The 13692-nt window shown below is 45.7% G+C and overlaps 1 protein-coding gene across 2 annotated transcripts in view; it reads right to left on the bottom strand.

Moving 5' to 3' along the window:
- The window catches only part of INSR (insulin receptor), a 108617-nt gene that overhangs the window by 27954 nt on the left and 66971 nt on the right, over nucleotides 1-13692 (bottom strand). For both annotated transcript variants that reach the window (XM_048831215.2, XM_048831214.2), the window contains exons 3-7: nucleotides 13372-13687; nucleotides 6908-7053; nucleotides 6315-6459; nucleotides 5861-6075; nucleotides 3582-3708 (exon numbers count right to left, since the gene is read on the bottom strand). In XM_048831215.2, coding sequence (XP_048687172.1) covers nucleotides 3582-3708; nucleotides 5861-6075; nucleotides 6315-6459; nucleotides 6908-7053; nucleotides 13372-13687 — 949 coding nt within the window. The remainder of the gene's footprint in view (nucleotides 1-3581; nucleotides 3709-5860; nucleotides 6076-6314; nucleotides 6460-6907; nucleotides 7054-13371; nucleotides 13688-13692) is intronic.

The raw sequence follows: 13692 nt of genomic DNA on the forward strand, positions 1-13692 counted from the left end.
GTTTGTTTTTTAAAAATGGAATTCAGGGGCATGGGCTCTACAACCATTCCAGACAAGAAAGACTGATATTCCTCCAGCCTCAGTAGAATCTAACCCCAAGGAGCGAGCAGGAGATGGGCCATGGCAGAGGTAGTCCCTACAGAACATCTGGCACATAGGGAAGGAAATATTCATCATCTGGGAGTTCAGCAGGAAGTCACCTTCCTTGGGAAGCACTGAGTCATATTGGCCAGTCCTACTTTCTTACCAGCTAAACTGAGGCAGTCAAATTTTACTGTTTAAACAATTTTTTTTAAATTAAGTATTATAGAGCTCTCTCCTGATCGACAGGACACAGGGAAATGCTCCTTTCCAGAAGTGCAGTCGTCTCCAGTCAGAGGGTCCAGAAGTACCATTCCTTAAAATGCATTTTAGCTCCCCAAGTAAGCTCCAGCTCATGAGCTGTGCAAGGGCTCCCTACCATGGGACAGCTCAGAGCTCTGAGTTCATGAAAGGGAGTGCAGTTGCCTGGGAAGGGATTTTGTGAAATCTTTATTTTACCTCTGGTGTCATCAATTCATTTAGCTTTCTGCCTGTTGACAAGGGCTTTGATTTGAGCCCACAGACCAGTGAATGCCTACCACATCTCACAGAAATTCTGGTGTGGGGGTTGAGCTCTAGTTCAGGACAACTGCGGTAAGCCTCAGCAGAGCCAGTTTGAAATCCCTGATTTTTTTAAAATGGCTCTAGTCTGAAAGGGAACAGAAATACCCCACTTCTCAGTGCAAATGGAGAGGTGACAAAATCTACGGCTTCTATAACAAGTGCTGAATTGAATGAGCTTAGCCCAGCAAAAGAATCTTGTCCTATCTCGAGGCCTCTCCTTCTGCCCCTCCACCCCCACGAACATGTGGTGACCTAGAATCCTATTTTCGACGTCTCCGACTCAAGGAATATTTCCAACACACCTCTGAACAACATACTAACCCACAGAGACCTTCCTACCAACACTACAGAAAAAAAGGATTCTGGGTGGACTCGTCCTGAAGGTCAAAACAACAGACTGGACTTCTACATAGAGTGCTTCCGCCGACATGCACCGGCTGAAATTGTGGAAAAGCAGCATCACTTGCCCCATAACCTCAGCCGGGCAGAACACAATGCCATCCACAGCCTCAGAAACAACTCTGACATCATAATCAAAAAGGCTGACAAAGGAGGTGCTGTTGTCATCATGAATAGGTCGGAATATGAACAAGAGGCTGCTAGGCAGCTCTCCAACACCACTTTCTACAAGCCATTACCCTCTGATCCCACTGAGGGTTACCAAAAGAAACTACACCATTTGCTCAAGAAACTTCCTGAAAAAGCACAAGAACAAATCCACACAGACACACCCCTGGAACTCCAACCTGGGGTATTCTATCTGCTACACAAGATCCATAAACCTGGAAATCCTGGATGCCCCATCATCTCAGGCATTGGCACCCTGACAGTAGGATTCTCTGGCTACGTAGACTCCCTCCTCAGGCCCTACGCTACGAGCACTCCCAGCTACCTTCGAGACACCACTGACTTCCTGAGGAAACTACAATCCATCGGTGATCTCCCTGAAAACACCATCCTGGCCACTGTGGATGTAGAAGCCCTCTACACCAACATTCCACACAAAGATGGATTACAAGCCGTCAGGAACAGTATCCCCGATAATGTCACGGCTAACCTGGTGGCTGAACTTTGTGACTGTCCTCACCCATAACTATTTCACATTTGGGGACAATGTATATCTTCAAATCAATGGCACTGCTATGGGTACCCGCATGGCCCCACAGTATGCCAACATTTTTATGGCTGACTTAGAACAACGCTTACTCAGCTCTCGTCCCCCAACGCCCCTACTCTACTTGCGCTATATTGATTACATCTTCATCATCTGGACCCATGGAAAAGAAGCCCTTGAGAAATTCCACCATGATTTCAACAATTTCCATCCCACCATCAACCTCAGCCTGGACCAGTCCACACAAGAGATCCACTTTCTGGACACTACGGTGCTAATAAGCAATGGTCACATAAACACCACCCTATACCGGAAACCTACTGACCGCTATGCCTACCTACATGCGTCCAGCTTTCATCCAGACCACACCACATGATCCATTGTCTACAGCCAAGCTCTATGATACAACCGCATTTGCTCCAACCCCTCAGACAGAGACAAACACTTACAAGATCTCTATCAAGCATTCTTACAACTACAATATCCACCTGCTGAAGTGAAGAAACAGATTGACAGAGACAGAAGAGTACCCAGAAGTCACCTACTACAGGACTGGCCCAACAAAGAAAATAACAGAACGCCACTAGCCATCACCTTCAGCCCCCAACTAAAACCTCTCCAACGCATCATCAAGGATCTACAACCTATCCTGAAGGACGACCCAACACTCTCACAGATCTTGGGAGACAGGCCAGTCCTTGCTTACAGACAGCCCCCAAACCTGAAGCAAATACTCACCAGCAACCACACACCACACAACAGAACCATTAACCCAGGAACCTATCCTTGCAACAAAGCCCATTGCCAACTGTGTCCACATATCTATTCAGGGGACACCATCACAGGGCCTAATCACATCAGCCACACTATCAGAGGCTTGTTCACCTGCACATCCACCAATGTGAAATATGCCATCATGTGCCAGCAATGCCCCTCTGCCATGTACATTGGTCAAACTGGACAGTCTCTAAGTAAAAGAATAAATGGACAGAAATCAGACGTCAAGAATTATAACATTCAAAAACCAGTAAGAGAACACTTCAATCTCTTTGGTCACTCCATTACAGACCTAAAAGTTGCAATTCTTCAACAAAAAGCTTCAAAAACAGACTCCAACGAGAGACTGCTGAATTGGAATTAATTTGCAAACTGGATACAATTAACTTAGGCTTGAATAGAGACTGGAAGTGGATGAGTCATTACACAAAGTAAAACTATTTCCCCATGTTTATTTCCCTACCCCCCATTGTTCCTCAGATGTTTTTGTCAACTGCTGGAAATGGCCCACCTTGATCATCACTACAAAAGGTTCCCCCCCACCCCCGCTCTCCTGCTGGTTAATAGCTCACGTTAAATGATCACTCTCGTTACAGTGTGTATGGTAATACCCATTGTTTCATGTTCTCTATGTATATAAATCTCCCCACTGTATTTTCCACTGAATGCATCTGATGAAGTGAGCTGTAGCTCATGAAAGCTTATGCTCAAATAAATTTGTTAGTCTCTAAGGTGCCACAAGTACTCCTTTTCTTTTTTCTGATTTTTTAGTTACTCTTTAGAGGAGTATTTTGACTGTACCCAACACAGCTAACGCAGGGATCGTAATTAGCACCTGTGCAGCAGTAAAGTGACATTGGGAAGTTACGTGAAATGATTACACATTTACAAGAATTAAACAGTGGTAACAGTGATTGGTCTGAAATCTGCTCTTTGAGGTCAGAAACAGTTTGTGGAAGTACACAGAGCTACTAGGGGACTGCGTGGCTTGGGATCATATGAGCTGGCATCTCCCCAGAGTTATTGTACAGACTTCCCTACTTACGCTTCCTTGTAAAATAGCATAAATCCTAGGAGATCACGGAAGTCAGGTGGCCAGTATGGCTCCCACTTTAGTAGGATCTTATCATGAGATGTTCTGATAAACGAAAACTTCAGCAATTCATTTTCACCTAAAGCAAAAGACAAAGGATATTGCTTTTTACTTTATTTTAAAACTGAAGTGGTTTCTTTTAAGTTCCTTTTTTGCATAAACACATTTTAGAACCAAAGTTCTGGGAAATGCTTAGAACTGGGAAGAACTGTACATTTTAAATTACAGTTGTAAAATGGTAGGATTGTGAACAATCCAATGGACTTATTGATTGGTTTGCTCAACATATCCAGTTTACAGGTACTCTGTTCAGTGAGATGTCTGGTTGTCAGATCTACCTACTAGTACTTGCTTAAACAATGCAGATAACTTGGGTCAGAAACAACTGACACTTGTAAAAATTCTTATAAAAGAGATTGTACCTATGTGAGCTGGTGTTGAGAATAAAGAGCACTAAAGCAAGAACTGGAGACAGGACTTTTTGCTTAACGTTGTATTAGTGATACAGCACATACTTGCCACGGTGACACACCTAGCTACTACTGTGGAGACAAAAATGAGCCAGGCTAAGCAGCAGAAAAATAGAGAAAAAAGCAAAGCTGAACAGATTTTAACAAGCCAAATCAAGTGAAGAATCTGACGTTTACAACTGCACTGTCTACAGGATGGCGACCCAGTAGAACCGGTAGTAAATTATTTAAAGCGATAAAGAAATAAAAGCTGCCTCAACCCTAGACAGAGAAATCTAAAGCCTAAATGGGTTAAAATTCATGCTAGTCTGCAGAGACAAGACCAATGAAATGGTTTGTGAAGCTGCTGTAGCTTCTGCCTCCACCGTGATGAAATGCCCCGTCCTGCCAGGAAAGAGCAGGGTCCCATTGCAGAAAGGAACATGAACGACAGAAGCCACTGCAAGGGAAGAAGGCTTACAGTCTTTTATTTCCAAGGGACCCAGGAAGGACAAACGGTGGAGCATTGATTAGATTTGCCATCCCTGCAGTAGCTGCACGAGGGAGGAAGGCTGTTAAGTTGGCTGGTGCTTAGTCCAGAAAAAACAATGGATTTTTATTTTTTTTATAAACAGGATGCTGCTAATTTGAAAACTAGACTTGAAACAAACAAAAAGCAAACACATCAACAATGGGCAGTTTGGGGCAGGCGTGAAGAGGAGCAAGCCACAGCTGAGTCCACCAGAGGTAGCACTGGGAGGGAGGAGGGCTCCTTTAGAGACAAACCGGACAGCCTGCCTGGCAGCTTTGCACCAAGAGTCACATACAACCACACAAGAGCACAGTTGGGGCCCCAGATCCAGCCTCTCACTGCCTGGGCCAGCAGAGGCATCGCCCTCTGGCTCTGGGAAAAGCCCATTGCTACTCTTTGACTGGAGAGGGGATAGGAATCCTGCAGAGGCAGAACCCTCAGATCCAGCTCACTCTGCCTCACCTGACACTGGAGTGGGTCTGAGAGGCTCGACTGGCACCCTTTGTGCCCTGCTCAACCATGGGAAAGCTTGTTTGAATGGCACCTTTTCCTGGGAACAGGGTGAGATGTTGGCACTCAGGCTAAGGCCTGGGAATGCTGCTGGAGGCAAAGCTGCCCCCTCTATATTCCTTAGCTCTGTTGACATGGAACCGTCCTTATTATTACTTTAAAGGAAACCGCCAGCCTTTAAAAATAAGTCACATTTCTGCCTGAAAAGTTTCTCCAACAGTTGTCACAGCAACCATTCCAGACGAACTGAGCAGAAATACTCTCTCTCCTTTTCAGTTTATTTTGCAGCATACAGTTCAGTGTCACCACTTCCCATCGCACAGAGAAAGGAGATCATTAAACATGTGCCCAGCAGCAGGGCCCAGACACTCCACTCAGGATCGAGGCTCTGGCATGTGACAGGCTGCACAAAGGCACAAGGCTGACCAGATCCTGCCTGAAGAGCTCCCAGTCAAAGAGTTGGAGGGGGAAGAGCACCACAAAATGTTTTGGGGGAAAACTGTATAACCACAAAAGCTGGACGGGGGCCTCCAGGGCAGAGATCAGACCTGAAACTACTTTTAACTCATGTTAAGTTGAGTGTGTCCCTTCAGCTAGCTTACAGAGTAACTGATGTGCCTGGGGCTTTACACAGAGAGCATCAGGACAGTCCCTGCCCTGAGAAGTTCACAAGCCAGACAAGGAGGTTAGCAAGGGGGTGCATACGGCACAGATCTCATCACATTATGAAGCTTCCTTACAAGAGGCTTGGTCGCCATTTGTCTTCAGGGCTATGTCATTCCTCTCCTGACGTCCCTTAGTCCCAGAGATCTCCTCCATCTTGTGGATTTCTGACAAGCACAGTTTGGGGTTATAATGAAAGAAGAGCTTCCCCCGTGCTATGCTGAGGTTGTGTTTGCTCCAGTCCCAGAGCTGGCGCAGGTTCTGATTGTCGAGGGCATAGAAGGAGTAATTCCTGTGAGAAGAGAGAGAATGGACGAGGATGGGTTTATTCATAAGCTAGCTTTTCTCTTGCACTAATCCACACATCACATGAAAGTTCCCCACACAGAGTACCCATAAGGATAGGCTGCAACTATGGGCAGAGAGCAATTAAACACACGTTTAAAAATAAATTTGCTAACATTCTCCTGTTTACTTACATTGGCCCCCAATATGTAATAACAGACTGAAGCATCTTATATAAGAACTCACCCAGCTTCTAACGTCTCCCCTTTAATCAGATGTAGCTTACGAAAAAAAGAAAGAGAAACCAAGGCATAGGAGCGGCGAATTTTTAGATAACCTGAGATTTCTTCAATCAAGCCAAGATTCGCTTCAAGCTCAGCTGCTATGTTATCTGGGGAGAGGGAAACAATAGGTTTAGTCTCTCTGATACCATGGTGATGAGCACTGTACCAGATCCCATATTTCTCTGTATAAATGGATATTGTTTTAAAAGATCTGCTCTGGGAATTATTCTGGAGCAGTTCTTTGGCCTGTGTTATACAGGAGGGTCAGTCTAGATGATCACAATGATCCTTTCTAAACTTCAAACTATGAAACTTAACTTATGTTTTGATAAACTAACTACATAGGGGGATTCATTCTTGAATCACTGTGGGGCTGAAGCACGCTTTCTGCAAATAAATTCTCCACATTCAAGCTTTAAAAGCCCTGCAGAGATCTCAGGCTCAATAGACACTGCCTCATTGTCTTTTTTGACATTCAGTTCTCTCTCCCTACGGTCATGCTTTTCCATATTCTGCAAGTTCTCCCTGATGCAGCTCGTAAGATGCAGAGCTTACTTCCTCCACGGATGTTTATGACTAAACTTCCATTAATGATGGTGCAGCCACGAAGCTCCTGTGCAGATGTCACTGAATCAATTATCTTCTCTTTGCCGTAGTCACAAACCTTCGGACAGGGCCCCGCACATGGAGAACAGTGCAGGCTGAAAAACAAGAGAGTGCAGAAGACACATGAGAGATGTTTTTGCAGGGCATAAACTGGGGCTTCTCCATCAGAATTCACACATGCAGGGTAATTACTTGAAAACGCAACAGTATTTTGACAATATGCTGAGTGGTTTACATGCATCACAAATAATACCTGGCTCTAAACAACCTCACATAACACTTGAATATTCCTAAAAATCACTTTTTTCTTTGTTGAAGTACAAGCACTGGAATACAAGATATTGTGACAGAGGACAATTTCTCCTCACCAGTCTGTGAATCAAAACCAGAATGAGAGATCTGATAAAGAAACAATCATCTGATGGTTTAAAAGAAAAGGAGTACTTGTGGCACCTTAGAGACTAACCAATTTATTTGAGCATAAGCTTTCGTGAGCTACAGCTCACTTCAATGGATGCATACTGTGGAAAATATAGAAGATGTTCTTATACATACAAACCATGAAAAAATGGGTGTTTACCACTACAAAAGGTTTTCTCTCCCCCCACCCCACTCTTCTGCTGGTGTTGGGTCATCCTTCAGGATAGGTTGTAGAGCCTTAATAATGCTTTGGAGGGGTTTTAGTTGGGGGCTGAAGGTGATGGCTAGTGGCGTTCTGTTATTTTCTTTGTTAGGCCTGTCCTGTAGTAGGTGACTTCTGGGAACTCTTCTGGCTCTATCAATCTGTTTCTTCACTTCTGCAGGTGGGTATTGTAGTTATAAGAATGCTTGATAGAGATCTTGTAGGTGTTTGTCTCTGTCTGAGGGGTTGGAGCAAATGCGGTTGTATCGCAGAGCTTGGCTGTAGACTGTGGATCGTGTGGTGTGATCAGGGTGAAAGCTGGAGGCATGTAGGTAGGCATAGCGGTGAGTAGGATTCCAGTATAGGGTGGTGTTTATGTGACCATCGTTTATTAGCACTGTAGTGTCCAGGAAGTGGATCTCTTGTGTGGACTGGACCAGGCTGAGGTTGATGTTGGGATGGAAATTGTTGAAATCACGGTGGAATTCCTCAAGGGCTTCTTTTCCATGGGTCCAGATGATGAAGATGTCATCAATATAGCGCAAGTAGAGTAGGGGCGTTAGGGGACGAGAGCTGAGAAAGCGTTGTTCTAAGTCAGCCATAAAAATGTTGGCATACTGTGGGGCCAATTGTAAGGAGAGTGATCACTTTAGATAAGCTATTACCAGCAGGAGAGTGGGGTGGGGGGAGAGAAAACCTTTTGTAGTGGTAAACACCCATCTTTTCATGGTTTGTATGTATAAGAACATCTTCTGTATTTTCCACAGTACGCATCCGATGAAGTGAGCTGTAGCTCACGAAAGCTTATGCTCAAATAAATTGGTTAGTCTCTAAGGTGCCACAAGTACTCCTTTTCTTTTTGCGAATACAGACTAACACAGCTGTTACTCTGAAACCTGATGGTTTAAGTAGCTTTGATTCTTTAATTCAACAATGAATCATAGGACTGGAAGGGACCTTGAGAGGTCATGTAATCCAGCCCAATTGCAGCTCCTAGTGGCCACAGTTCACTACTCCAGGCCAATGGGAGCTGCTGGAAGTGGCGCGGGCTGAAGGATGTACTGGCTGCTGCTTCCAGCAGCTCCCATTGGCCTGGAGCAGCGAACCGCAGCCACTAGGAGCCGCGATCGGCCAAACCTGTGGACGCGGCAGGTAAACAAACCAGCCCGGCCTGCCGGGAGCTTTCCCTGTACAAGCAGCGGAACAAGTTTGGGAACCACTGATCTAGACCATCCCTGACAGGTGTTTCTCTAACCTGCTCTTAAAAATCTCCAATGATGGAGATTCCACAACCACCATAGGCAATTTATTCCAGTGCTTAACCACCCTGACAGTTAGGAAGATTTTCCTAATGCCTAACGCCCAACCTAAACTGCCCTTGTTGCAATTTAAGACCATTGCTTCTTGTCCTATGCAATTTAAGACCACAATTAACCAGCCAACCTCCCAGAGAAATCTGAATGAGAGAACTCATAGCACTGAACTGTTCCTCTACTAAGATGAAATTCCTGTGGTGACAAAGGAAAGAAGACAGCTACTTTCCGTCTCACCTAGGCACGTCTGCATGCTGTGCTCTAACTCAAATGGCATTTACTGGAGACAAAGTACTGTAAAGATCTTCCAGAACCAACAGCTCTCTGTTCCCTCTTGCTAATATGCAGATCCTGAACTTTTCAAGCCCATGGCTTTTCAAAGTCATTCACATGAAGGCGAAAATTATTCTTTGTGAAGACAAGATTGTAGCTCCTGCTCTTAGGGTTAATTCATGCTATTTGTAACTTAGAGATGCATTTCACCCAACAGCAAGAAAGCCAGGCCCATCCTCCATCTTAAAGTAAGTAACCAAACAAATAATTCATGAACAGGGCGCAGCACATTTCCTAGGATTTCTCTTTCAGCAGCTGGAAAAGCATCAGGACATTGTGAGCAAGTCCCAGTGGCAGAAGGACTGGTGTGAGCAGGGACAGGCAAGAGGAAGACCTTGCTGTTACACAAGCAATGCAGAGCCCACTTTCGGGGCTGCTGGTTCACATGTTCACATCGTTCCCCTCTATTCGACATTGGTGAGGCCTCATCTGGAGTACTGTGTCCAGTTTTGGGCCCCACACTTCAAGAAGGATGTGGATAAATTGGAGAGAGTCCAGCGAAGGGCAACAAAAATGATTAGGGGTCTGGAACACATGAGTTATGAGGAGAGGCTGAGGGAGCTGGGATTGTTTAGCCTGCAGAAGAGAAGAATGAGGGGGGATTTGATAGCTGCTTTCAACTACCTGAAAGGGGGTTCCAAAGAGGATGGCTCTAGACTGTTCTCAATGGTAGCAGATGACAGAACGAGGAGTAATGGTCTCAAGTTGCAGTGGGGGAGGTTTAGATTGGATATTAGGAAAAACTTTTTCACTAAGAGGGTGGTGAAACACTGGAATGCGTTACCTAGGGAGGTGGTAGAATCTCCTTCCTTAGAGGTTTTTAAGGTCAGGCTTGACAAAGCCCTGGCTGGGATGATTTAACTGGGAATTGGTCCTGCTTTGAGCAGGGGGTTGGGACTAGATGACCTTCTGGGGTCCCTTCCAACCCTGATATTCTATGATTCTATGATTCTATGTTTGAAATATAAAACAGGAAATAGACTCAAAAATCCAGCCATAGCACGAATTCCCTGATTTGTTAATCAAAGAGCAAATGTACATGAACACAAAACTACAGATATCTGACTCATCACAATATATAATTTTATTGTGGGAGAAAAAAGGTTTTCTGCGATCAACAGCATAACTATATACACTATTTTATTCTTTTGCCCTTAAAGCCCTGAGAACGGTGAGACAGACTATCCTCTCCTCTGCACGGGTACTACTTGTTTGTTACACCGTCCCTTTGTCACAGTAAGATGAGATTGCCCACAATGCCACGTGGCCCATCCACAACGGCTATTAGCATATATTCCCAAACAGCTGGAGGTGGGCCATTAGATGGAGAGGCTTTAAGTTACTACAATAATTCTTTCCCAGGTGTCTGGTGGGTTGGTCTCAGGGTCTAACTGACTGCCATATTTGGGGTTGGGAAAGCATTTCCCCCCCGGATCAAATTGGCAGAGACCCTGGGATTTTTTGCCTTCCTCTGAAGCATGGGGCACAGGTCAGCTGCAGATCTGAAGTACAGTAAATGGTGGATTCTCTGTAATTTGAAGTCTTAAATCAAGATTTGAGGACGTCAGTAACTCAGCTTTTCTTGACCTGCTGCTCACAAACCAGGTAGAATTAGTGGGGGAAGCAAAAGTGGATGGGAATCTGGGAGGCAGTGACCATGAGTTGGTTGAGTTCAGGATCCTGACGCAGGGAAGAAAGGTAAGCAGCAGGATACGAACCCTGGACTTCAGGAAAGCAGACTTCGACTCCCTCAGGGAACGGATGGCCAGGATCCCCTGGGGGACTAACTTGAAGGGGAAAGGAGTCCAGGAGAGCTGGCTGTATTTCAAGGAATCCCTGTTGAGGTTACAGGGACAAACCATCCCGATGAGTCGAAAGAATAGTAAATATGGCAGGCGACCAGCTTGGCTTAATGGTGAAATCCTAGCGGATCTTAAACATAAAAAAGAGGCTTACAAGAAGTGGAAGGTTGGACATATGACCAGGGAAGAGTATAAAAATATTGCTCGGGAATGTAGGAATGATATCAGGAGGGCCAAATCGCACCTAGAGCTGCAGCTAGCCAGAGATGTCAAGAGTAACAAGAAGGGTTTCTTCAGGTATGTTGGCAACAAGAAGAAAGCCAAGGAAAGTGTGGGCCCCTTACTGAATGAGGGAGGCAACCTAGTGACAGAGGATGTGGAAAAAGCTAATGTACTCAATGCTTTTTTTGCCTCTGTTTTCACTAACAAGGTCAGCTCCCAGACTGCTGCGCTGGGCATCGCAAAATGGGGAAGAGATGGACAGCCCTCTGTGGAGATAGAGGTGGTTAGGGACTATTTAGAAAAGCTGGACGTGCACAAGTCCATGGGGTCGGACGAGTTGCATCCGAGAGTGCTGAAGGAATTGGCGGCTGTGATTGCAGAGCCATTGGCCATTATCTTTGAAAACTCGTGGCGAACGGGGGAAGTCCCGGATGACTGGAAAAAGGCTAATGTAGTGCCAATCTTTAAAAAAGGGAAGAAGGAGGATCCTGGGAACTACAGGCCAGTCAGCCTCACCTCAGTCCCTGGAAAAATCATGGAGCAGGTCCTCAAAGAATCAATCCTGAAGCACTTGCATGAGAGGAAAGTGATCAGGAACAGCCAGCATGGATTCACCAAGGGAAGGTCATGCCTGACTAATCTAATCGCCTTTTATGATGAGATTACTGGTTCTGTGGATGAAGGGAAAGCAGTGGATGTATTGTTTCTTGACTTTAGCAAAGCTTTTGACACGGTCTCCCACAGTATTCTTGTCAGCAAGTTAAGGAAGTATGGGCTGGATGAATGTACTATAAGGTGGGTAGAAAGCTGGCTAGATTGTCGGGCTCAACGGGTAGTGATCAATGGCTCCATGTCTAGTTGGCAGCCGGTATCAAGTGGAGTGCCCCAAGGGTCGGTCCTGGGGCCGGTTTTGTTCAATATCTTCATAAATGATCTGGAGAATGGTGTGGATTGCACTCTCAGCAAATTTGCGGATGATACTAAACTGGGAGGAGTGGTAGATACGCTGGAGGGGAAGGATAGGATACAGAAGGACCTAGACAAATTGGAGGATTGGGCCAAAAGAAATCTGATGAGGTTCAATAAGGATAAGTGCAGGGTCCTGCACTTAGGACGGAAGAACCCAATGCACAGCTACAGACTAGGGACCGAATGGCTAGGCAGCAGTTCTGCGGAAAAGGACCTAGGGGTGACAGTCAAGCTGGATATGAGTCAGCAGTGTGCCCTTGTTGCCAAGAAGGCCAATGACATTTTGGGATGTATAAGTAGGGGCATAGCGAGCAGATCGAGGGACGTGATCGTTCCCCTCTATTCGACATTGGTGAGGCCTCATCTGGAGTACTGTGTCCAGTTTTGGGCCCCACACTTCAAGAAGGATGTGGATAAATTGGAGAGAGTCCAGCGAAGGGCAACAAAAATGATTAGGGGTCTGGAACACATGAGTTATGAGGAGAGGCTGAGGGAGCTGGGATTGTTTAGCCTGCAGAAGAGAAGAATGAGGGGGGATTTGATAGCTGCTTTCAACTACCTGAAAGGGGGTTCCAAAGAGGATGGCTCTAGACTGTTCTCAATGGTAGCAGATGACAGAACGAGGAGTAATGGTCTCAAGTTGCAGTGGGGGAGGTTTAGATTGGATATTAGGAAAAACTTTTTCACTAAGAGGGTGGTGAAACACTGGAATGCGTTACCTAGGGAGGTGGTAGAATCTCCTTCCTTAGAGGTTTTTAAGGTCAGGCTTGACAAAGCCCTGGCTGGGATGATTTAACTGGGAATTGGTCCTGCTTCGAGCAGGGGGTTGGACTAGATGACCTTCTGGGGTCCCTTCCAACCCTTATATTCTATGATTCTATGATGATTCAGCCGGAGGTTATGGGCCTATTCCAGGAGTGGGTAGGTGGGGTTCTGTGACCTGCGTTGTGTTGCAGGAGGTCAGACTAGCTGTTCATGATGGTCCCTTCTGGCCTTAAAAATCTGAGTCAATAAGACGCAACACTGGAGTTGTTTCTCATTCAAGGTATAGAATACGAACCCTATGCTACAGCAAGTGTGTTTCTAAATAAGTGTGACACACAACTGACAACACAAGCAACAACAATGGGCAACAACATGGACATCACTTACTTGCTGGAGTTCATGATGTATCCCGATGGGCACTCATGAACACACTCATTGTTGTGAATAACATGGCACCCCGATTCCCTGGCATTTTTGCACTTGTTGTGCAGCTCCTGGCAGAAGCTGAAGGTCACGCAACGCCATCCCTCGAAGCGATAGTACTTGGCTGGGCAGGTCTCCACACACTTGCCATTAAGGTAAAAGTTACGGCAAGCCACACACTTCTCAGGATTGTTGGGCTCCGAGCAGTTGCCCAGGCATTCGCTGTGACAGCACTGACCACCAGGGGTGCAGCCTTGTGACTTACAAGCAGGTGGACAAACTGCA

This window comes from Caretta caretta, chromosome 25 (genome assembly GCF_965140235.1).
Source record: "Caretta caretta isolate rCarCar2 chromosome 25, rCarCar1.hap1, whole genome shotgun sequence".
Lineage (NCBI taxonomy): Eukaryota > Metazoa > Chordata > Testudines > Cheloniidae > Caretta > Caretta caretta.